Consider the following 26,557-nt stretch of genomic DNA (forward strand, 5'->3'; position numbering starts at 1 on the left):
TAATTCTAAATTGAATAAAATATTTCATTATATTATTGAATAGATTATGGCAATTTTTTAATGTGTCGTTAGATATGAGTCATTTTCTGAATAAATAATTTTACTTAATCTGTAAGTATAAATCACATAATATCATAATGTATACACTCACCTGTTTTAATAGACAATTTGGTGATTATTATAATTTCTTTTCAATAATTTCTTATAATGACTCACGAAACATTAACGTACGTGCACATGAAACATCGACGTGTGTCATCGACATGAAAAAGTATCTACAGCTAATCCATTCGTAGAATCGATGCTATTTTGTTTCAAAACTAGACATTGTCTAGACTCCTGTTTTTAGGGACTCTAGTTAGCATTAGTTATTAAATTATTCAATTTATTAACGTGATATTTCTATTTCTTGTTCAACTTACAACTGCAAAAAATTTATTTATAGTTTTTTACAGTTTTTTTTATCAGCATTATTTTATTCAGAAAACAAATACAGTAGTAATCTTATATGAATATACAATCACGAAACTAATTAGCCGGACACGCCAGATATTGACAATTCACTTTGTGCTACAATTTTACCAGATATTATAATTTTTTTAGGAAAACTTGAGTAGAAGTGAAAACCTTTGTCAGTGATATGTTTCCTTCAAAAGCAAACTTCAAGCTAAAAAAATTCACTGGCTTGTTATTAAAATTAAATTGATATTGGTATTTAAATAAAATTGCAACAACGCGCGTTTCTATTTTATTTCTGTCTTTATACCTATTATATTTTTATTTGAGTGTAAAAATGCAAAAGATGATCAAATTATATGATGAAATAATATTAACTAAATCAGAAAATGATATTAGATAAATCAGGATATAATTTCTTATAGTCACGAAGCTAATTGCTCGGACACATAAAATATTGGAAGTTTATTTTATGCTGCACTCGTTAGAAAAAAACTTCATGGCAATTATAAAAGTGACAATTATACACGTTTTATATGTAGAATTAATGTGTGTGATTCAATAAACTATTTTATAGTTGTTACAACTGAAGTTTTAATTTACTAGCGTATTACCACGATAATATTTGTTCATTAGTTATAATTGCACAATTATATCTGTAGATTTTGCAAGTAAGTTATTCTAATTACATATTGACTTCCAGTTTACGTACAGCCGATCAATATGACTGGAATAATTATGACAGCAATGGAACAGTGGTGCAGGACCCTATGTGCTACGAACGGAACGAAAGATCTTGAATTTAATACAATTTTTCCGTCTCTTACATTTGCATTACTATTTTTCTATAGTTTATCCAACAATTTTACTACAAATGAGTAATATTACTGTATTTTCTTAGTTTACAACTCGTTTTTATTACAACTTTGTACTGCATAGTTGAAGTGATACTTGTTCATAAATTTATAGTTGCTGATACAATTTTTTTTCTCTGAGTATACAAATCAAAAGTATATTTTTGGGAATGTGTCACTGGCAAGGATTTTTATTTCCAATCGAATTTTCCCCCCCAAAAATATAATATTTGACGAATTTATAACATAAAAAATACTTTCTATATCCTATGTGCACAATTGATTTCGTGATTGTATGAACTATAATATATTTAGCAGTCATAAAAGCCTTTTTATTATTGTGCCAGCACAAATATTTTGTCGAACGTGAAATCCGCGATAGAGAATCAATTTATTTGGGAGGTGTGCAAATCAAGCATTTGTAAAGTCAAATCGAATCGAATCAAATTAAATCTTTGATATCATTTTCGAAATCGAAATCGATGTTTGGATCTAAAATTTTTATGTCTATCAAATTGAATCACATTTTTCCAGATTTACATTACATACTAATTAATGTAATAAAGTACGTATTATCGATGGTGTTGCAGATCTTTTTTAACAAACGAGAAAATTAGTCGCAAAAATTTGAAAAAATAATTACAAAAAATATGTGAAATAAAAATTTATAATACTAAACAACAATATTATACTGATAAATAAGCATTAAATACATATACGTATTACAATGTCTAAGTGATGATCTACTTTAATGTATTTAATTAGGAAAATTTAATAGAGCAATTTTTTATTTTGTGTCCTAAATTCTATAAAATTATTATACAAATCTATGAAAAGTTAAAACAAATTTATAAAAATGATTGTCTACCGCGTGTACACAAATTTTGAATAACTTATAAGATTTAGATATGAAGTTTTGGAAATTGATAAACAATTAGACACGAGAATTGATTCGCGCTGATGTAAGATTGGTCGTGCAGTCGATCCGATTAATGAAACAGTCAAAATACCCAAGTGATCAATTTGAATTCGAATCATCGATTATTCGAAGTTCTCAAACTATTCGAATTTAAATCCTTCAGATTCGATTCGATTCGAATTCGAACTATTCGCACACCTCTCTAGATTTCATCGCTAAGGGACACAATGTCTTTCGCTCGCTTTAACGTTGAACCAAACTTTCGTTTATTTCATTTTTCAATGCATTATTATTCAGCGCAAGCTGAATTACGTTTATGTGATATTTCCTTCCGTGCTGCCAGCATCCATTTCCGCCGAACGGCGTCGCCGACGCCAGCCGAGCAAGCATTCGCGTTACTATGTCTTGCGATTGTGTCTTCGTTTATCGAATAAATAAATTCGCCGACAGCCGGGTATTTTTCTCGACGGAACGCGTAATACTCGTATATATACGTATATATGTATGTACATACAGCCTCAATGTGCATTCAATGTGTATCACTTTGCCATCCCGTGACCGACGAATTCCACGGCGGCTGAATCATCATGAAATAAAATATCATCGATCGTCAATTGAATGTCGATCTCCATTAGCAAAGAAGAGCCGTATTCTTATTTGAAAGTCGTGACGCATCGGCGATGAATTACGCCGCGCAAGCAGTCGTTACACGTGCATTTACGAGAACGCGATAATATCGTGAATTTTGTTCACTAAATTTCATTTTCGGTCAAATATTGATCTCTTGAACTGTTGCAATCTTTCAATTAATTTAACCCATTAAGATCTTACACGCTTTCCTGTTTTAATTCTTTCGCGCTTGATTTTTTTTTTTCTAGAAATAATTAACATTTAATTCATGTCTCTTGAAGTTTTTTAATGAATACTCTTTAATGTGGGAGGTCAAAATGCTGCAATAAATTTTGTTGTATTTACATATGTGTTGATATACATGTATGGATTTTTGAGATCGCTGATTATAAACCTGTAATTAAAATTTTAAAATTTAAAATAGCGAATTACTATGGCGGACCGAAATTCAATAGAAAGCATTTTAGTCCGCTATATTAAATTAGCTATTCTTAATTTTGGAACTTTTACTGCTGATTTGTTAATGGAGACCTCAAAATTCCAACTTACATGTGAATACAACAAAATTTAGCATTTTGATTTGTCATATTGAATGCTATTTTTCCGCTATTTTGGAATTAAATAGCTGTTTCTTCTATAAAGTCCTGATATTAATCCTCAAAATGAGCTCAAGAAAAGCTTGTTATCTTAATTTTTGTAAAAAGTATACATGCAATTCTTATTTTTACCCTATTTTACGAATATTTAATGAGATATGCAGATCAAGAACTAAAACTTATAGGGCTGTTAACTTTTTGTGTGAAAAATTTGATCTTTCTTTAAAATGAGGAAGAAGTTGCTATCTTAGTTTTTAAAAAGATATGATTTTTTGAAAGATTAAGACATATATCTCATCTAGCACGAGAAAGGGTTAAGTCTTTGTAACTCTGACCCGAATCAAAATTGTTAGACCGCAAGTTGAGCATTTAGAGGTAAAAATGTCTCGAAAATCTTGAAAATCTCTGAAAGTCGACGATATATGAATTAGGATGTCTGGAAAAGAATATAAAGTTGAAAGTGGAAGATAACAAAATAAGATATTTAATAATTTTATCTATCTTTTTGACTAGGATAATAATTATATTAAATTATTATTTACCAGAGTAATAATTATATCAAAGTATTATACTCACACAAAAAGTTGGGTAAAAAATCATTAATTTGTTACAAGTTTTTAGTAAAAAGGAGACTCTTCTTTTAGCTCCACTTTCAACTTTCAACCTTTTTTCCTCATATCCCAACCCATCGTCGACGAGATTTTTGTAAAAAGCAACTCCCTTTACCTCTAAATGCCAATTACCTTCTAGAAAATTTTGATTCGCGGACTCAAGTTAGACAAGGATTTAGAACAGAAGAACGCATAGAAATCTCTTGGATTTTAATGGATTAAATTTTCTAACGCCATTTATATTAAGTACGTTATACAACAGCGCCGATCGCAAATTTTAAACAGATAGTTTGAAGTTGAGAGGATTTTAATCTTCCACTTTTTTTCTTTTTACCCTTCTCTTTCGCTATCGTTCACGTTTCAAAGTCGACCGAGTTGCTCCGTTCGCTCTCGTGCCCCGCATTTTTCTCTCCGGCGCGGCAACAAAGTATCGAAGTAATAAAGTTACGGCCACGTCGAGATTTAATATCCCACGTTCGTCGCAACGGCGTTTTCAGTCGCGAGCAATTGGCAGCCGGTATTACACACGGGCGCGACGGCCGTTATCGCAGTATCGTTTGCGTAACAAACGCTAAATCATTGGGCGGCGATCGAACGCACGCATGGCAGACGGAAAAAAACGCGGACGAAAACGGGCGCGAAGAATAAAGCACCTCGGGCGCGGAGAATGATTCGGGAGGGGCTTGGGGAAGGGTTGGAAAGAGAAGGACGCCGCATTAATTCCAGCCGGCTCCACCACGTAGACTACGATAAATCTCGATCTCGTTCTGTGCTCCGAGACGGAAATGCAGCCCACGTGTACCTACGTCGCTCGATTCGAACTCGCTCCGGCGCTGCCGCACTCCCGGCGATTTAACACGCGATGTATTGTCCCTACGTGTTATTCTGTTACGCGGATATCCATGAGGTATATAGTGATGATAAATACGGTATACACCTATCGTACGTGAGGCTGGTGTCAATTGATATTGGGACACGAGCCAGAAGTGCACTTTACGTCATTCGTAAAATTGGCCACCTTCAAGACATAACTTTTAATACGTATTTATTCATTATTTTGTCCTGAGAGAAATGTTTGGTGAAATCAGCCAAAGTTTTAGTTAAGCAGTGATCAAATTAATTTTGCAGTTATAATTACTAAATATATAACTGTTTTGACCAAACAGTTATTTTTATACAACTAATTATAAAGAGATTCGTTAAATGTAACCACAAAAGTTAAAAGTTTTTGGTGCCAGTAACTACAAAATTCATTTGATGGCTATTCAACTTTAGTTGATCTCACCAAACGATTTCTCTCAGCGTGTATCTCGATGCTTTATCGTTGGAGCGATGAATATAAAAAAGATTTTTTTTATATGCTCCATGGTTCTTTGAACATGAATACGTTTTTCAAAGCTTAAATTTAATCCGCGATAAATCGGTGGCGTTTATAATCTTTCCAGCTACAGCCAAAATTAATCTAAACAGCTACGCACGTTTGCGTGGGATAAAGTCGTAAATAATTAAAGGCACCATTTTATACCATCATTTTATACTTTGATTGCATCGACGGTATTTTAAATTCTTAATATAATTATTTTATTAATTATTATAATAATATTAACTGATCAAGATAGAGAAAGAAAAAGGATCAAAATTAGTTGCAAATTAAAGCACGGATTTTTTTAAATACTTAAACTGCCAAAGTTTAAGTAGCAAAGTTTAAAAGTTTGAGTACCAAAGTTTTTTATCCCAACTTGAATATATATTTTTAATTTGATGTTTGAAAATAACAAATGCTGATTTAAATTAAAATATTAATTAAAACATATACATTTTATTTCATTTACACATGTTCAAACGCGTACTCATTTATTCAATTATTATTTTATTTCTTAATTAGGATGATGGATTTATCATTATAATTATATTTAATTCTCGTTTCAAACAGGAGAAATTATACCAATCTTGTTTTATATTAATATTGATTTATTTAAATTTACATTAATTGAATTCAAAATTGATAAAAAATAATATTAAAAAATTTTTTTAATATCCTTTGCATGTGCGCATGTACATTATTTAATATAATACATTTTTTACAAATTCTACTAATTTACTAATTTGTACGTAGCTTATTTGAAATGAAAATGGATCTTATCACAAATAATCGAACTTTATGATTAATTATATAACAAAAATAGCACATTTTATAACTTTACGTACTAAATACTTGTGAAGACATAGAAAAAATTTTATTTTGACATACATATATGTGCTGTAAGAAAGAATTACATATAATTTTTTAATGCTTTAATGTTATTATCCGATATAAATAGTAACATTATATGTACAACAATAATAGTGTTAAGTAATATAATAGTAAATATGGTATCTACATTGTTAATTGATAGTATATAGGTTGATATTGGTATATCGTACTAATACAGACTGCATAGAGGCACGACGTTGATGATCGGTACTACGCCAGACTTATCATTCCAATATCATGCCCATATTGGACCAATATTGATCTGCCAGTATCGAAATTTCAGCTTTCGATATCGGGTCAATATTGAGCCGTTTATAAATTCCCACCTGGGTTGCCTCAATACATTATATAAATATTAAATATAAAGCATTTTGTCAGAGTTAAATTATAATTAAATGTTTGCTTTTCACTTATATATGAGCTGAGTCTTAAACATGAGTCGATATATTTTACTCTTGATTTCAATCATTTTATTATAACAAATTATTGTTATACATACATATATACATATATATATATATATATATATATATATATATATAAATATATATATAATCCAAAATAGCACGTTGTAATACAAATTTTTTTGTTAATTAATAATGTCTTAAATTTACTCTCTCAAACTGCAGAACATTTACGGAAAAAATAATTTTATTGTAATATCTAGAAACTTAGCTATATACAGATCAGAAAATAATTTAATTTTGAACTATCAAAGTAATTATGTACGTTTAAAGATGATACTTCTGCAAAAAGTTTTGACATTCCGGCGACTCAGCTTAAACGCCCAATATAAATTTTTTAATGGTTCAACATAATTATTTTCAGCTCTGTATTTCAGTAAAATTGCTGTTTTTGTTTCTGAACTTTTCAAACGCTCGAAAATTTACTTGCTTCCTCTTGAAGCAGACTTTTCTCTTTTTATTGCAATACTTGCTGTTGGATTTAAATAGAACTTATTGTTATAAATGGGATACTTCGCGATAACTTTTTCACGATTTGTTTCGCCATAAATACATAAATGGTATGCAGTGCCAACTCGCCTCTCGTGCCAATGAGCCTCGACTATATACGCGCGATGTCTCTTTAAACGCAAATTTATGGAGTGCTCGGAACGAAAGCTCCGTAAACGAGACGCGACTCTTTTGTGCAAATGGGATACGCTCGGCAAGTCACGAACTGTTTCGCGTTATACGTTCCCGGTAAAAGCCTATTATACGTATAAACGACGCTGTGCCCGCGTAATTCCGCATAGGTCACTCTGGCGCGCACGCCGCTTTTTAATTACGTCAACTTTAAAACGCCAGCATTATGCGTCCCGAAAAACAACGGCTTAACAAGTGTATAATTATGCTTTTCGCCTACTTTTCTCCGGCGAAATAACTGTACTCGAACAGATACAGATTTTACGAAACTTATGCAAGGGAGAAATTTAATTCCATGCGTACCATTTATTACAACAATTTCCGTCGTCATTTTTTTTTTTCACTACTTTGGAGAGAGAATCCTTACGTAACGCTCCTAAACGGCTAGCCTGCTGAAAGTTCTTCGATCCTTTCACGAGCAGCGCTCGAATACTATTATTATAACCGATAATAAATTTATCGCACTATTGCGGAATCACGACAAGCGAGGTAACATCGAAACGCTCGCATTTTTTTTTTTTTGTTCTTGGCGGAAATTCATCTTCCGCCGCAATTCGGTATCTCGTTATTGGCGCCGCGAGGCGGAATGATTCGCGTTTTCGATCAATCGACAGTTCGCGATTCGAGCGTTCATTTAATTAAATTGCCGTCTCGGTGGTCGCGCGCGCGCGCTCGCTCGCTCGCCTCTACGGAGACTCGGGCAACTGGGGCGAAAAGTGCAAGGACAGATCGGAATACGATTAATAATTTATTCCAGGCATGTCGTTCGGCGAGTCGGCGACGCGGGGCGATCGAGAACAGGTGGGTGAGAGAGAAGAATCGAGACGAAACGACGGCGGCGGCTGGAAGGACGACGAGAGGGCCACGAGGAGCACGCGGATCGCCAGCTGGACAGGTAAGGAAGAACCTGTTGAATTAATGTCAACCCTCCGGGCATTCCATCCCTCGCCCTCCGCGCCCCCACGTCTAATTCGCGCCACGAACGTCCGACGCGTAATAGCTATTAATTTTGACAAGTGCGATGCGCAATGAAACGATGATTACCGGATTGAAAACAGTTATCGATGCGTATTATCCCGGCGGACTCGGAATATTATTCGCGGGTGTTTCCTCTATAATTACCGTGTCTGCCGATCAACGCCGCTCGCGCACGTACGCCGCAATGCCGCGCCGTTTCCGCCGATCAACGTGTCTGTCGTTCGTAATTGAAATTGATCGGGAATTAACGTCGCGCTTTAAACGGCGCTTCCCCGGAGTAAAATTCTCATTCATGCGCGACAGATGTAATACACGAGGAAATGATCGAAAAGACTCTCGAATGAGAAGACACCGTTCGAAATCGATTCATCGACGTACGAACATTCGCCAGATCAAATCGGAACGTTTACGAATCTATCAAGAGTGCCTCGACGGTGCCTCGCGCCAGGTGGACGCGCAGCGTGAGACCGCCCGTGTTTCTTCACGCGAGTCAGCGATTCTCTTAAACGGCGGATCATGAAAATGCGCGCGTTTGAAAATAGGGGAAAAACTGTTTAGGAAAACGAACGAGCGCTCACCGGGAGGGCAAATATTTCCTCGAAAATAATATTGTAGAGATGTAATCTCGTATCGGGAACAATATTTGTTGTTTGACTTAGGGAGGAACGAGCGTACGGGAGCTCGCGAACGCGTAGTCACGGAGGAAGTTTCGCTGCGGCGCGCGACGTAGGTGCGGCAGTCGTTCAACGTCAACGGGAAACAGAATATTCCGCTTCATTAATTTAATCAGCTATTTTAGGGATGCCGCGAGCGGGAGCCGTCTTTGAAATTTTCGACACTATTGGCGAACTTTGCGGGACGCCGCAAACTACACGGCTTCCCTTGCCGATGTAAACGCGAACAATGGTAACTTGTTTCCAAGTCGATAATGCCCGTACGGTGTAAGAATAGCTCCCGTCAAACGAGTATCTCGCCATAGAACGCATCGGCTGCGCTGTCAGTGCAGCAGATTTATGCGAACTGGGTATATGTGTAGTTATCGAGTATACGTGTAGTTATACTTACTTGAGACATGTAGAAAACTCTAAACATCATAATGTCTCGCGGAACAACTTCTTACGCCCTCTCGGAAAAGATTTTTAATAAAAGGGCTTGAAAATGTTCTTGATGTAGGAGAAAGTTGCTGAATGCGTACCTATTCAATATTTTATATTTTCATTTTGTATAAGCAACATTTAATGACAACAATAAAATGAGTAAATAAGAAATGAGTAATATAGACAAAAATTTAACAAGTTTTATTGTGGTTTCCGCATGCTGTCAGCATTTTAGAAAATCAGATACGCTGTATATTTTCCATCAATTTATATAGCTGATAATAACGTAATTGCGTAATTTTATTTTGAATTGTTATATTGTCATAATGGCTTGTTGTAGAATATTTTACATTCATTGTATATTGTATATTGTATACAAATAGTAGCACATTTAATGTTTTTGTTAATTATTATCTTGTAAGTTACAAAAATATTATTTCACGTATAAATAGATATTGTACGTCAATTCTTACAACATATATTCAAAAATCATAAAATAATATTCATTTTATCTGTAAAAACAAAAGAATCCTTGAAAATTGGCGACAAATTAATAGCACAGTATTTTAAGACTTTTAAGTAATCAAAATCTGTTGATATTTACCAAGAAAAATTAATATTTAATATTTAGAACCTCCAGATTTTTGTATAATTCAAATCATTCGCTTTGGAAGTGATTTGTAAAGTTTTTTTAATTCGTTTTTGATTAAGTTTTTCTCATTTTAGTAAGATATATTTGTTTAATACCTTCGTGCTATTGAACTGTCTTCCTTTGGCATAAACAACTTCGGCAAGATTTGCTTACACGCTTTCTATTATTCTTATATCCGGAGAACGTGTTGGCTATTCCAAAAATGGAATATTATTAGTTTTGAAATGGAATTTCACTACTTTTGCACTATGGGCCGCTGCGTTATCTTGATGAAATATAAACTTTTCTCTGAATATCCTTGTAGCATGTCTTTCAATTTGTTCACTAATTAGTTAAAAAGATAAAATTGAAATTTCCGGAGGAATATGTGCATTGGATTAAAAAATGGAGAAAAGTATTGTTTAGTGATGAAAAGAAATTTATTTTGGACGGTCTTGACGAGTGAAATTATTATTATCATGATTTGTGAAAAGAAACAAGAATTTTGAGCCGTCGTCAGATGGGTGGCGAAGGCGTAATGATGTGGGCTGGTATTGGTTACTGGAAAAACAGATACAAAGTTTATTGGAGGTAAAATGAATAGCAAATTGTATTTACAACTAATTAGTGAACAAATTGAAAGACATAAATATTTTTGGTACTTACGAAATGAGTAGCTCCCTTGTGGGTTTTCATGATATTTTATTTATTTATTTATTTATTCATTTTCAAAAGAACATTCTTTATATTTTTCTCGGATCAGTATATTGTTAAATCAAGAATATTATGAGATTCATCACAAATTTCCGTTATCTAATCTTAATCTGTCTGAGAAAAATAATGAGGTAACATCAAGATTATTTTATTCTAGATTTAAGAATTTTCTCAAGAACTTAATATTCTCTTCCCAGTAAAAATTATGATTGTCTCTATATCTATTTTATTTCATGATACGTAAAACAGTAATAACATTCATTCAATCAAGAAATCTCTTCTGGGAGTGCGAACCTCGCTACAAAATATATCAGGAGTATTATTTTACAAAATGTTAATTAATAATAATATGCGCAACTATTAATAATTATTACTGTATGAAATAACATAGTCCCCGCTAATGATCCGTTTTTTCATCAATAAATCCCGCTCGTGTTACGCTATATTGAAATTATATTAGCAAAGCTCGAATAACGAACATTGATACTATTATTTATATTTATTGTGTTCATTAGTTGAACTAATTGAAGCATGTGTTTACATAATGCTGCTATTAAAGCGCGATAAATGACAATTAAATTTCCTGATCGTCCAATATTAAATGCATTTCGTTTTTCTTGCGAAATATGAGAAGCGGGGCATTTAGAATTTCGCGGAAATATATAACTTTGCTAAGTACTTAATATATAAATGAGCGGATAAGCAATCGGAAAGTAAAATATTCGGTTGTAATTTGCCGCGCCGAGATGGCCGCGATATCGCGCGTAGTCGAGCTCTTTCAAGTTTTGCGCGTAACTTTAAAACGAGTTAAACGCCACTCGAGAACTTTCGGGAAATTTAATTCTTATGGTTTAATTCGTACGATATTGCTATTTGATAACAGCACTTAATTTGTTATGAACATATAATTACGACAATTTTTAATTGTAATAATATAAATTAAAAAAGAGATTTATTTTTGAGATGTTGCACATTAAGGAACAAAGAAATGGCATTAATTTCTAAAAAGTTACAGAATGTCTTGACATTATATTTTTGTTTACTTGACGTACTCTCCAATAAATTTCAAAGTGACCTGCAATTATTCGACATATGTTTGGGTTTATTTTAACGACTTTGTTTGGCTCACAAACTTCTATAATGGTCGAAATCATCATTAATCTGTATGATATAGCTCTTTTTTAATCCAGACTATTGAGTGAGTTTTATATAAAAATTTTTTAATTTTAATATCGTTTCGATATTGAATTTGATTAATCTTATATTTTTTAACTCTCCATTTTTTTACGATATTTATGAAACACATATATAATCTTTTGACGTTTTATATAATTGACATACATTTTCTTGCTTTTAAACGAAAAATGGATAATAATTGGATAAATTTGGACTTGATCGATATTGGACGTATTTATGGAACAATATTCTAGAAACCAACGTACCGTTTACTGACACATGTCTAACTTTTGTGATTTTTGGTTATCATTATATTTGTGTTATTCGTATTAATTCTAATTTGATCTATTAGACTGATGACGACTAACAAGAGAACTTTCCGAAAAATAATTATTAAAAAAAATTTTTTTTTAAATTATTTTTATAAAACATTAACAGGAATGAATACAGGTAATCTTATTGTAAAACTTTTGCATAAAACATTTTTTTTAATTTTGAATACTTTTTTATTAAAATTAGAAATTTTCTACTTGGAAATGTTTCCATGTAAGTTGAAACAAAAATCGTTCTTATACATTATTTTAAGTATTTCTAATTAAATGTACTTTTTTTTATCTTATAATAGCTCGTCTTTGACTTATTTTCTTTTTGATTCTATTGTTTAAATTTTAATAATTTTCGCACAATTGTAAGTTTTTTTTCTCGACGCACAAGTGCGCCCTTTTCGTTCCTTCGCGATCGCAGTCATCTTCTTCAAACATCTCGTCGCTTTGGCATGCCAATGTTTCGACTGTCCCATTAATCCCTATCGCAGTGCCAAACTTGAATTTACTGGCCGTCGCGGCGGACTGTTCAAAGCAGCCGCGGGGCCATTGCGTCGCAAGCTATGGTACAGAGAAAATGCTTCGACAAAATATATTTCACCTCCCGGAAGAATATTACTCGCGAATTTATCGCGCGCGGCCGACAACTTTTACGGCCGCCGTTGGCCCGGAAACGTTTAAGCGGGACGTTTCGTGGGTGTCCCGCGTTTGCTACGAAAAATACGATTATCCAATTACGTTATCCGCTCGCCCGACTCTCCGGCCCTCCTCTCGTTCTCCCTCGTTTTGTTTCATTCTGCGGCTAGATCGAGATTTTTCGATGCGCTTTGCATATATTTTTGTTATATATTCTGTGTTTTTTCTTTTTTTTTTTTTACTTCTCCCTCACTCGGCGTCACACCTTCGCCCCCTCCGCGAGATAAGCGCTATCTTTTTGAGTGCCCGGAATGCTGATACGTACCTCCGCGGCTCAGTACGATGGAATGCGACCTTATCGTCGTGCCAACTAACAAATATTCCGCGCGCGGCTAATGCGTATAGTCCCAACGCACACACACGCACACACACGCACACACACGCACACACACGCACACACACGCACACACACGCACACACACGCACACACACACGCACGCACACACGCACGCACACACACACACACGCACGCACACATGCACGCACGCACGCACGTACACACGCACACACACATTTGGGGAAGAGAAATAGAGAGATAGAGAGCGAGGAATAGCTGGGGAGATTGCTCGCTAAAACCCCGCCGTGCAAATATTTACCAAAATGTACATTATTCTTTTCCCTCCGCCTCGTCCGGCATTTGACATAGTCTCGACAAATGGATTCCCCGACTGCGTTATGAAAACACGCGAGAGTACGGACGGAGAAAGAGAATCATGACGTCGATCGCGCGTGAATACCTCTTTATTAAAGCTGGGAACACGCGTAACGTTCGATTATCGGAGAACGTTACATGCACTGCCTTTTTTACGGAGCGACGTTGTTGCAAACTCTGTTGACGTTTGCGTAAACAGGGATATGACGACGTTATTGTTGTGACGGGAATTGCGTTTGTTGCTCGACGCAGAGTTTTAGACGAAAATGGCATGGAAAAAACACAACGCATCTCGTGTTTCTTAACAAATGCATTTAAGCATGTCTATAGTGTGTCCCGAAATTCGCGAATCAAAATACCATACGGAAAGTTGTCGATAAATCTAATAAAATAGTTATTTGTAAATTTTTACGACAAACAGCAGTTTTTGAGATTTAAGGGTTTAAAGTTATTAAATCACAAGCTACGTTTAGTTAAATGTCGCATGTTTATGAATTGCGCACGCGATAATATTCATTAGACTACAAATGGTTGTGTTCAGCAGAAGAAGCAACTTTGCAACTCGTAAAACTCTTCGATGTGATCATTTAATGTTGGTTTTATTATTCTTTAATATTGGTTTGCATGTTCAGATCCTGCAGGATCTAAGAGCACGAACTAATCGCGTTAAAGAACCTTAAAATAGTTGAAATATATTAACAGTTAAGTATTTTTCAAGTACCTGCTTGAAATTTGCTTTTGTTACGTTACATTCGATGCTGCTGCATATTTTTAACAGTGAACACTTCGCGCGGCGTAGAGTTACGTTAGTCTTTGCCATCGCTCGTCGAGTCGCTCAAACAATGTTTTCGACAAGTGTCTATGTCGAAGTCTATGTGTAACTTTTTGGAGGTACTTTGACGTAGCGGTCGTTCCGTTGCCGCTTCTTCATTTCGCGAATACCCAGCCGACGGATTCCAGTAGTGCATTACGAGAATATGCGTTCGGGAAAATAGTTTGGTCGAAGTCACGCTGGACTTTGTGCCTTCATTAAGACATACCCGCGATAAGACGCGCGAATCTATTATCGGATTCACTGGAACGCGAATGATTGATCGCGAATAGATCAGGTCGTTGTCTAATGATCGTTTAAGTACAACGCGAAAAACGGTAATCTATTTTTTAATTAAAAAAAAAATCTACACCGAAGTTAAATGAAATCGAAACAAGAAAATTTAACTAAATATCTAAATGATATTTCTTTTAATAATATATTTATATAGTTTCAGTTTCACTATTAGTTTCTAGTAATGTTTATTAATAATTATGCACAAATACGATCGATGTATATGTCATTAATTATACGAAGTCTTTATTTATATCGAAGGCACGGATTCTTTCGTTTAATTGGGCGTTATTTTTGGTAACAGTTACTTTGAAATTATTATTGAATTATTGCTAGATAAAAAGGGCAGTTACTTGGGTTTTTGATCGATATCATTGTTACTACAAATTGCTTACTACAAATCTTTTGAAAGTGTTGATTGGTTGGTGTATTGGGAAATTTGAAGATATAAAAATTTCAGTATCGTGTAACCAATCAATGATTTTAGAAAATATTTTAAATAATAAATAAACTATCGGTCTTTAAAGTGACTACAATAGATGTTTTTGATGCTAGAATTCAATACAACTAACGAAGTAGGAGTCACAAAAGAAAAAAGAAATACATTACGAGAAGTAAACAAACAAATTTTGAATTAATATAAGAAAAATAAATGTGCAAATATTATTTGTCATATACTATTTTGTAGTCCTTATATAGCTTCATATTTTTGAACATGTGTAAATCTATCATGCTAAAGTCGAGTTAAATGTCTGTACATAAACTTGCATATATTCTGACATTCTTAATAAATGGAAATGCAAATTTTTCCATTCATCTAAATTATTATTTTTATCTTAAATATTATAAAATAATTTTCTTGATATACATTTTTTAACGTATTATCTTTTCACTATTTTTATGTCCACAAAATCTCAGATATTAATTAATTTTATAAGAGGTTTATTTGTGATAAACAGTTATAAAATAACTATTAAAATAAACGGTTATACAAGTAATAATAGCCGATGTAACTGTTGCTAAAAAATATTTGTTTAGCCCATCACTATTTGTCTTCGTTGCAGAAATTTGATTTTGCTAGGAAAGCTTTACGCGAAGATTCACTGACTCGATCGCTTGCTACATAACCTTCTGGTTCTTGAACACTTCGAGGCACTTTATCTTAAACGTTATTCCTTAATTTTTTGAAGAACCAGTTACATCGGCTCCGCATAACAATGTTCTAGAATTGGCTGATCGGTATCGCACGATATTCAATAAAATTGGCCGCATTGTGCGAACGCCGTGAATTGCCGTACGCTGCAGAAGATAGCTACAGAGTTGCGACAATCGAATCCAGTTTTTTGATTGGTCATTTATGATCTATTCGGTACAGTCGTGAGCTAAAAGGTTGCAACACATTTTCTTCGATGGTAGATGGTTTGATGCTTAATTGGTTGGATCCACAGGTAAGAACCAATGACGTTCGCCGTTTGATGAGCAAGTCTACATTTCAAAAACAATCGAAGAAAAGGTGTTGCAACCTTTTAGCTCACGACTATATATTTTGGATAGTTTCGTACTTTTTTGGGAAATAAAAGAGGAAACAAAGAAAGAGAGATGAACTTACATTGTCGTCTCATTCCTGCTCATGCGTTCACGCATGAGAAAGCAAACAAACATTGTTATCTCTTTCTCGCCGTCACGTTTGATTCAAACCTGTCGCGATATTCCAGGATCTCCACAGTTCGTGACGGCCATCTCTCAAAGGGCATAAAACTAGGGTTGTTATTTTTGTCGCGTGTATCATTAATATATGCAACACTGGCAACGACTTCGGATTCGATTTTACCGTCCAAATATCGATCAGCCGTAATAATAAACCGACATGATTTCCACGAATAATTCTCCAAGGCCTTTTCGGGTCAAGGAAGCGTGCGCACTTTCTCTTTTCGAAACTGTTTGCGAGGAGCATATCTGCATTCTCGCTCATTATGCGGCGGTATTTCGATTAAGGATGCCGGTACGCATCGATATGACGTTGCGAGCGGCGGCACGGTCGAAAAATTGCTCGACCGGCTTTTGCGCCGGGTAGCACCGATAAAAATGATAATTGACGTTAATTAATATCGAGGTCGCAGCCTTCTCACGGAACGGTATCACCGTCTCGGTATAAGTTTCAATTATAACGTCGGGACACCGTTGCGTCATATCTCGTATGCGCGTCGCTTTTCGCCTCGAAGGGGCCGGCGCCAATTAAATTTGTCTCCTTGCGTCTCCCGATCGGTCATTAATCTCCAGCGCATCGACATCTCGGGCGTGACATTAATCATTATTACTCTCCTCGCGCCGGAAACCGTCGTAACACGCGAAAGTTGACGCGCGGCGATTTGTCTTAATTAACGATTATTTCACGGATTTGATTGCATTACCACGCCGAGCGTGACACTCGCCATTAAGACTGCTACCGGAACTGCGCTGTAATCCATGCTCAAATTTGTTCGTGGAAATCGCGCAATTAGCTGCCCCGAGCGTGCCGCATTTACGATCGTCGCGTTTGCTTTCTCTCTTTCTCTCTCTCACAATTAGGAGCAACGTTCTTGAGAGAAACTCGAGCGCGCTGTCCGATTTCATATTCCTTTTGTTTCTTTTAGCGAGTTAATATTTACGGAATTCGAGCTTGTAGCGGCTCCTCGTAGCGATTCGCAACGAGTCTCGTCTCGCGTTTAACCGCGCACGCCCATGGAGCCCGTTTTCTCCTCGGCTAATACGAGCGGGCGAATCGCTTCCGAAACGATTCGCATTTCGTAGCGGTATGTGGCCAGCTTGTCACATATATTACGCTGGATAATCGTTACTGAATCACGTAAGTTCGCGAGAGTTATATTTACGATTTCCTCGGAGATAATTGTAGTTGCGCTCGTAATCCGCTTTGCTTGATAGTCGTAGCGGTATTTTTGTAAACTCGGGCGAGAATTATGTACATGGTATTCCGAAATTCGCGATTCACAATTTTAGCTTGAATATTCAACTTCAGATGCCTACGTCTGAGCGATTTGGTTTAAATGACAATGAACAACTGTTGATTGATCATCGATCAACATTTCAGTTCCCGCGCAATTCTCGAGTGACTTTTAATGAATTTGCTTCAATTATTGCCAACTGATCGTTGTCAATGACTTCATCCCTGACCCTCTTCTTCATCTTCATGGCTCTCATCTCCATTATAGAGTTTGAAACTATCATTGAACTATTCGTTCGTTTGTAGTTTCCTGATTAAATGCTTTATTAATTTTTCGATTCGTTTCCGCTTCTTTAGAGCCTAGTTTGAACTCGTACAAACTTGCTCGGAATCGCTTCTTTTTCACTTTTAATAATAATAACAACAACAATAATAGTAATAGATCACAGTGTCGAGAACAAAATTAGCACAATTAACAGAGCGGAATTTGCGCTCGAAAATGATGCAACACGACGCAATTAACGTAACCTGAACATAATTTTATTGTAAAATAAAGCGCCAAATAATTAACTTTAAAACTGACATTATTTTTGCATCAATCTAACGCTGTAACAACAAAGTTCTCGAAAAATTGCATAAAATAAATTTGTGTAAATTTTTATTTCAAGCAAAGTTTTGAAGATATAGCGGCTTTAGCTAATCAATCAGAGATTAACGTTTAGCGATGGTACCTGTCATGCAGTTACTAGTACTACAACATACACGTAGATACAAACGCTGTTACAAACATATAGTTTGTGATTGGTTTTAAATCCCACTTAAAACCCTGATATTCCAAAAACTGCTGTATGTTTGAAATAAAAATTCACGAATTATTTTATTTGATTTTTCGATAACTTTCATGCGATAATATTTTGATCCGCAAATTTCGGGGCACGCACATATATGCATACGCGTGTGCATGTAGTTTTTGTTCCTTCTGTATTTTCATTTAGCACAAATCTTTTTTTTTTATTTACTTTTCCTTTATCTTTGTATGTTCTTATTTTTCATTATTATTTTTTTAATTGTTCTGAAATCAAATGATTGTGTGCTGCAATTTGTAAGCGTAATGTTTTTGCGCTTGAAGGGATGCTTGTACCTAGGTACAAGCGCTCAATAAATCTCTCTCTGTCTCTCTCTCTCTCTCTCTCTTGTTGTATAGTTTCTAAATAAATTTTTTTTACTATATAATAGATTACGTAGGAATACAAAAGCCGGTACGTAACGATATAATACCGGTTGGAAGCCGTGGAAATAGTATTTTGTTTCGGATTATAATCAACGGTGGAAGTCCACACGAGATAAACTTTTCTGACCGGCTTACGCCACGCCGTCCGTATATGTATGTACACGTATGCAGGACCCGTGTATATATCTTCAGGATAAAACCGGCGAAAGGATAATTTTCAACGGAAAAAGTATCATACGAGAGTTTATCGGAGTGCTCCAGTTAAATCAAAATATTAGCGGGAGACCACGAGAAAGACCAGCAGTATAAATATCCTGATTATTTAAAAAATAATACGGATTGTTAACCAAATAATTAACGTTATCCTCGAAGACAGTTATCTTTTTTTTTTATTTTTTTACGTCTTTGTGCTTTACCTTTCTTTTCGGGCCAAAAGTATCTATAAAATTATCCTTAAATTGAGTTTTAATGCTTCGCTCAATCTCTTACTATAGAAAACTGTTTTCTATAGTAAATTTCTCTTTCATCTACTTTCTTCATTATATTACAAAAACTTTTTACCCTTCACAATTTGCACGATCAAAGTGGGCAATTGAACCAAAGAAGCTGTTTTTCATCAAATGTTCGTATGTTCGAATAGAAAAGTAGAAGTGAAAAAAGAAGGAATGTCTGCGAGAATTTAATTTTATAACTCTTAAGGAAGCGTGTCTTTCCTGTACGTTGCTCACCGCGAATATTGTGACGTACAACAGAGTGTGTAAGTCGCGTATCGCACGAAATGCGCACGTGTAAAGTTGTGTTGCGCGTGTGTTATTAGCCATATGGGACGTAAAACGCGGCTAGATCAGCTGGCCATGCGATAAATGTCATAATACGTCTGCGGCCATTGTGTATTAACATCACGCTGGACAGGATGACAGCGCGACGAGGCCACCAAGACGAAATATTACGAGACGAAATGTTATTCGTGTCACGTGCGTAATAAATGTCTAATATCTCTCCCTCGACTTTTTCTTCGGCCTTATCAAATGTGGCAGGAAGAACGACAGAAATTCGAGATATTCCGAAATTCTTTTGCCACATACGACATCCATCCATCTACGTGCGTACGATTAGAATAAGAAGCTCAGAGTAGATATAACTTAAAGACCTAAAATTATATTCAGTGTTTGCCATTGTCTATTTAATCATCTAGATAAAAAGATAGCTTCATCTGATCTTTATCCTAATTATTACAATGTATATTATCTTCATCTTTATCTTATAAGGAAATGTACGAAAGTGTCGTCTTCCGATTTTGACGAGTCTTCTCTTTAAATATGCTGTAATATGGATCAAAATAAGGGACACGTATTTTTTTTATACGTGCCTGATTTCACTTTTAGGGGTTAAAACACCCCTTTGAAGAAAATCCGTATTTTTCTTTCAAAGCGGATATCTTTGAAATTATAAGAGATAGAAGAAAGTGTTCTGAATAAAAGTTGAATGGCTTGAACGGTACTTTATAACAGTGATAAAAGATTTAAAAAAATTTTTTTTAATTTAAAAAGTTTAAAGAAATTTTTCTATATTATTGTTATCATTGAATAATGTGTGAATTAAATATTTCTTCTATTTTTAATTTTGATTTTTATTTACTAATTTCAAAGAGTTATTTTTGTCAGATTAAATTATTTGAAAACTTTTATTTTTAATTTAAAAATGATAAAAATTTAGAAATATTTTTAATTTAAAAATAATAAAAATTTAAAAATATAAATATGAATATATATTGTTGTTAATTCTAAATTTTGATATCTAAAAATGATCTAAAACCTTACATAATTTTCTGTTTTATCTAGCGCTAAATTAAATCATCTTTATCTTACATAAGGTACAATTACATGTAATTTATGTTGCCGTTAGCTAGATAATTTTAAATTATCTAAGCGCAACACTGATTATATTACATAGCAAGATGTTATGAAAAATCAAATTTTCATAGATCTGTTATATAATACACGCGCAATCAAGCGTAAGTTTGTACTTGTCAATTAGACCCGTCGGAACTCCGACAGTTTGAGGGACATTATTCCCGTGGCTGCGAGCCCGAGAGATTCGGCTATTCTAATTTCGCGATCGCAATTAGAAACCAGCCGTGGAAACTTCGAGCCGACCGGAATCAGGGAAGTGGTGTCTTACCGCGAAAATAAACCGCCGTTAATTACGAGCTAATGAGAAGTCGTGGGCGGTGGGAGTCGGCCGAGGTGGGAAAAGTTCGGTGCGTTTTATGGAAGGTCGCCCACTTTCAACAATTTGCGATCTGAATTCGTCGACTTTTCCGACGTCGGCTCTTCCCACTCTCCCCGATGAAATTACAGTAGCAATAATCTCGAGCTACTCCAGGTCGTCCGTTAATTGCGCTACTCGTCCCGAGTTTTATCGGCGATAATCTCTCGTTATCGGTGCCTCAGGAGTAATCCGGCAACTTGGCCGGCTCTGAAATATTTATAATGGACAGATAACATGACGCGACTTTAGCAACTTCTCTTTCTAACTTTTTCAACGTCGCAATGTCAAAGAGAATAACAGTTATTTAATTCTTAATAATCCTGGAAGTGGACGCGAAAAAAAAGAAGACTAATCTTCCATCGTTTGACAAAGAGATGAAGACAGATCGCGAAAGTGACATTTTAATAGGATTAGATAGATGGGTATTGGTAAACACGAGATCAACAGGCTGATGAATGTTCTACCGTTCACACTTACGAATACAAAAAGAATCTACATGGTAAATTGAAAAAAAACTTCCCATCATTAATCATTACCCGATCGTAATAGCGGAGCGGAGCAAAATGAAACCGATTGCGCAACAAAGCGACAGGCGCGACCAGCTGGTTAATGGCAGAGCTGGTTAACCGATCTCGGGCTCGTTATCGCCATCCCGTAAATCGCTTCGTTATGAGTGCATCTGTTGTAATCGTGTATTATCGTCGGACACGCTCGGCGTCCGCCGGCGAGCGGGAATCTTCGGGCGTGAGACAAACGTCTATTAATAGGTGGATGCGCAGCTCGTTCAATCCGAAAATGAATCAAGGATGCGTCGATAACGACCGGCACTCGACGGAGAGAGAGAGAGAGAGAGAGAGAGAGAGAAAAGCAGAAGGAGAATTAGCGAGAGAAAAGTTTTATCCCGTGGGACTCGAAAGTAGAGCAAACCGGGGCTGGCTGGGCAACTTTTCAGTTTTGCATTTTTACAGACAAAATTGAGATATTTGTCGTAAAAGTAAATTCTATGTCAGTACTAAATACATTAGGCTATCTAATAATATTTTAATGAGTGAAAATTGATAACTCCGATGTACAAAATTAACGTTTTTTCAACACGTTTCTGTGTCAAATAAGCTCCAAGATAAGCTGACTGTAGCATTGCTGAGTTAAAATAATGTATATTAAGATAGAGTATCAATATATTTGAATACATACATAATAAAAATAAATTTTATGAACACTTAATTTTAACAATTGCACAGGGAAATGTTTTTTTTTTAAATTTGACAAATTTCTTAAATCAACGAAATTTATGAGAATAACCAATAAAATCTAACCATTCAAATCTGGTCTAACCAAGTTAATATTTGAATTAAAAGTACAGTTATATATATTTGACTTTTTAAATAATATACAACTTTATCTGAAAGTATACATATATTTTTGAAACATTTAAATCTGTCATGTTTAAATAATTTTATCATTTTAGTGAAAGTATTGTATTATTAATTGCTTATATATATAATTTATATTCATGTTACGTGAAAAAAATTTTTTTAACGCTTGAATAACAAATTTTATGTACAGTACCGGTCAAAATTATATCACTTTCAATTTTTTTTAGCATAACTTGTTTTAAAGAGCACGAATCTCTATTAAATCACAATATATTTTGATGATAAGTATAACTTACGTAAATAATAACTTTTTATCAAATAATAGAAACAGCAACTTGTGAAAAGTTGTTTTTATTTAAAATTTCCGAAATACGTAAAATTTTAATCATAATTAATTTTGAGTCATAACAAGTTTAAATAATGTGAAATATTAAATCCAATTGCTAAAACCAGGTGGTAAAAACAATGATTGCGACACGAAAAATAAAGAAAGCTCAAAAGCGCAACTCTAAAAAAATTAATAAAAAAATTCTAAGATTATAGTATATGTTGTCAAATTTTATTACACTTTATGTACAAGATGTACCTTTCATCAAGTGTTTACTGTAAAATTTTGAGTGCATTCGATACGCTTCGATAAATGTTATGCTTCAAAAATTGAAAGGTGATATAATTTTGGCCGGTACTGTATTCAGAAATTTTATTAAAAGTAATAGTAGTAGAATTCTGTTGCGGGAGAGGGGGAAGGGAATTGATCTGTAGGTGGTATCGACTCACGACCCACGGCCTTATATTTATCATGTGCTGAATCTTGCTTACGAGTTATTTTCGCACTACAGATTAATATTATTCTTCCTGGGGTAAAGCGACACTTCTTTTTTTGCTAGATTCTTTCTTCTCGAGTAAAAATGCGTTAGATAAGTATAATTTTATTAATGTTGAAGATAAACACCGTAAATATAATTTCCGTCAATGTTATCATTTCCATAACTTTTCAATAATATTGCAATAACGTTGCTACATTACGGTAATATTGTTACAATGTATGCTTTGTTTAATTATTATGTTTGATTTTATATGTATAACCACGATCAAAGCAATACTGCGATTTAGGAAACTAATTGTAAGACACGGTACAATTTAGGAGCCGGTGCGATACCGGCAACCTTATCCTATAAATTTATCACAATTACAAGATTAATTAATTAATCTTACATATATCTGTAATCCCAGGATGATATTGGCCCCTTGTCCTCATTTTTTCATTTTTGTGGCATATAAATAATAAGACAAACAAAGAGTGAAGAATATATTAAGCGAGATCTGCACTCGCTGAACAGAGAAATTAAACACTCAGGGAACTGCATACTAATTTAAGAACAAAAAAAATGTAAGCCTAAAAGCATTTACTTGTCTATATAACTTTTCGATAATGCTTTGTAGCTTTTGAACGATCTGTGCGGAATTATGTATCTCGGCCAACTGAGCAGCAGTGCGTTCGTTGCGTGTACAAACACGATTATAGCCATCTCCAGTGTTTTGTTTTGTTTATAGATCCAATTAGTTAGCTGGCCCCTTCCAATTTTCGCTATCCGTTAGATTTTTTTGCCAGAACGTTTGGTTGAAAATACGATATCTATATTTTCCGCGCTTCTCCTGTTAAAGGAAAACAAAACAAAAAAAAAAACGAAGGCACAATTTACGCTCGCCGCGATGGATACCGGACGGATGTGCTCGCCGCTTATTAAGAAATCTGCATTTACTTTTTGATGAAAGTAAATGCACCCTTGAAGTTGACTATCCACGGGATAAAATCTCCTTCACTCTGTTTACAGTAGCTCATTCCCATCTGCGTATTTTGCATTTCTGTAGGAAATGAGAAAGGGACGTAACAGGGACGGTTGATAATCGATTTCCCGTTAATTGAGTAAACTCGATGGGACGCGCCCATATTATACTTTGATAAGCTTTTTATGTCGATTGCATTTTGTATTCTAGGTCAGAAATCAACGTGAGAGCGCGCGCGTTGACACTCGTGCCTTGCGACCCGCGCTTCCCAATGAAATTTCCAGTGACGTTTTTATCGCGGCACGTCGTGAAGCAATTCCCTATGATTCATCGTTTATACCATCTCTCTTTTAACATTGATCGTGGCAAAACAGCGAACGCGAGTATCGATATCAATATAAATGTTAATACAGCGATATGCAAATGCGCGTCACGTTTGTCCATTTATCGCGCTCTCCGATAAGCAGCCTTCGTCCAATTCCGTCGCAGTTAAAAGGCAGACGATGGGAGAGGATGCGTTTGATTTTCTAATTAACGCAAAGGGTTCGTTCGATTGTCGTTGTAATTCGAAAGAAGAAAAAAAGACTTCCCTCATGACGTTTCTTCGCTATCGAAACGGAAAACGGCGTCGTTTGCTCCATTTCGCAAATTTCGCGTCGTCATTGCGCCGCGATTGCCGTAACCGACTTTCAAGCGAGTCCAAGGACCGCGGAACCGTTAAGCAAATATTTTATTAGAACACGTTGCGCTGCCGGTACTTGGAGATTTACATATATTATAATAAGCAAACAGAACGCGAGCGTAATGCCGTTTGTATATTTTCGGCATAATTAGCGGACAGTAAAACCGAACTCTCGCAGTCTGTTAAAGCCTAGCCGCCACTGTTAATTGAGAAATCACCTTTGACCTCGAGTAATCCGCTTCCTGGAAACATCTCGGATGATCAAAGAGACGCTGTACCTCCTCGAACTTGAATCATCAATATTGATCCGCGGTGACGTGCTTGCCAGCGTCTTAAAATTCCTCACGGAATGTTTGTCGTTTAATTGATCAAGTTTCGTTAATTGCGTTCTGTTGCGTTTGAAAGGTTTTGCGTGTCTGATAATATATGCAGATTATAATCGGAGTGGGAATGTTACTTTAACTCTTCCAGTCATCGCGTACCATTTTATACGTTTTTTATCTTCTTTCTTTTTAATTGTATCGTGTAGTATTTATCAGTGCTATTGCACTTTTTGTTGTTTTCGATTATCTAAACGTTCAATCTTGACTCTCTAATAGTCATTTGTTCAATATTGTTAACGTTTTTGTTGAACGAATTAACACCCAGGTAATGCTATTTTTTTTTTACATTAAATTCATTTGTGCGTCAACTGTTCCAGATAAACGTATAATTTTATTGAAAAATAAAGCAGACTCTAAAAAACGAAACACGATTTTTTTCAAATTTTTTGCAAGTTCAATTTTCAACCCTTTACAACGCAAAGTTGAAAAAATGAAAAGTTTCTACAAATAAGTGCAATTTTATTGTATTTTGAAAGGTTCATTTATATACAAAAGTTTTTGAGGCTGATAATTTCGAATTTTTTATTAAAATTTTCAACGGGTTAAAAAATAGATCCGCGATTTTGAATTTTAGAAATCTGATAGTGGATTTGAATTCAGCGAAACCTGAAAATCTATAACAGCATGCATGATGTAAAAACCTGTTGGTTTGCCGAATTGCGTAATTAAAAGTATTATAGTAATGTGTTGCCGTTATCGTTACTCAAAAAGTCACAATTTGTTACTTTTTTGCAATACTAAAGTAAAATATTAAATTTTTAAATTATATTATTTGAATATTGATATTATTAAGTATTATTATTATTAATAATATATTGTAATATTCATTGCCAGTACTGAAAATTTGTGTAATTCACGTTACATATTTGCTATAGATTTTCAGTATAATAATGGCAATGACTATCGAAATGCAGTTTAAAATATAAAATACAAAATCTTTTTCAATATTTAATTTAATTTATATGTGAAATGTAAAAATAAATAAAATTTTTGGTTGCATTAACCATTGATTTATTATTTAACCGTTTATCTTGCACACCGATTGTAT

The 26,557-nt window shown here is 34.7% G+C and overlaps 1 protein-coding gene across 8 annotated transcripts in view; it reads left to right on the top strand.

The window, feature by feature from the left end:
* The window catches only part of LOC105195148 (cysteine-rich motor neuron 1 protein), a 542,960-nt gene that overhangs the window by 331,608 nt on the left and 184,795 nt on the right, over nt 1-26,557 (top strand). For all 8 annotated transcript variants that reach the window (XM_039452145.1, XM_039452146.1, XM_039452148.1 and 5 more), the window contains one exon: nt 8,223-8,360. In XM_039452145.1, coding sequence (XP_039308079.1) covers nt 8,223-8,360 — 138 coding nt within the window. The remainder of the gene's footprint in view (nt 1-8,222; nt 8,361-26,557) is intronic.

This window comes from Solenopsis invicta, chromosome 7 (assembly GCF_016802725.1).
Source record: "Solenopsis invicta isolate M01_SB chromosome 7, UNIL_Sinv_3.0, whole genome shotgun sequence".
NCBI lineage: Eukaryota > Metazoa > Arthropoda > Insecta > Hymenoptera > Formicidae > Solenopsis > Solenopsis invicta.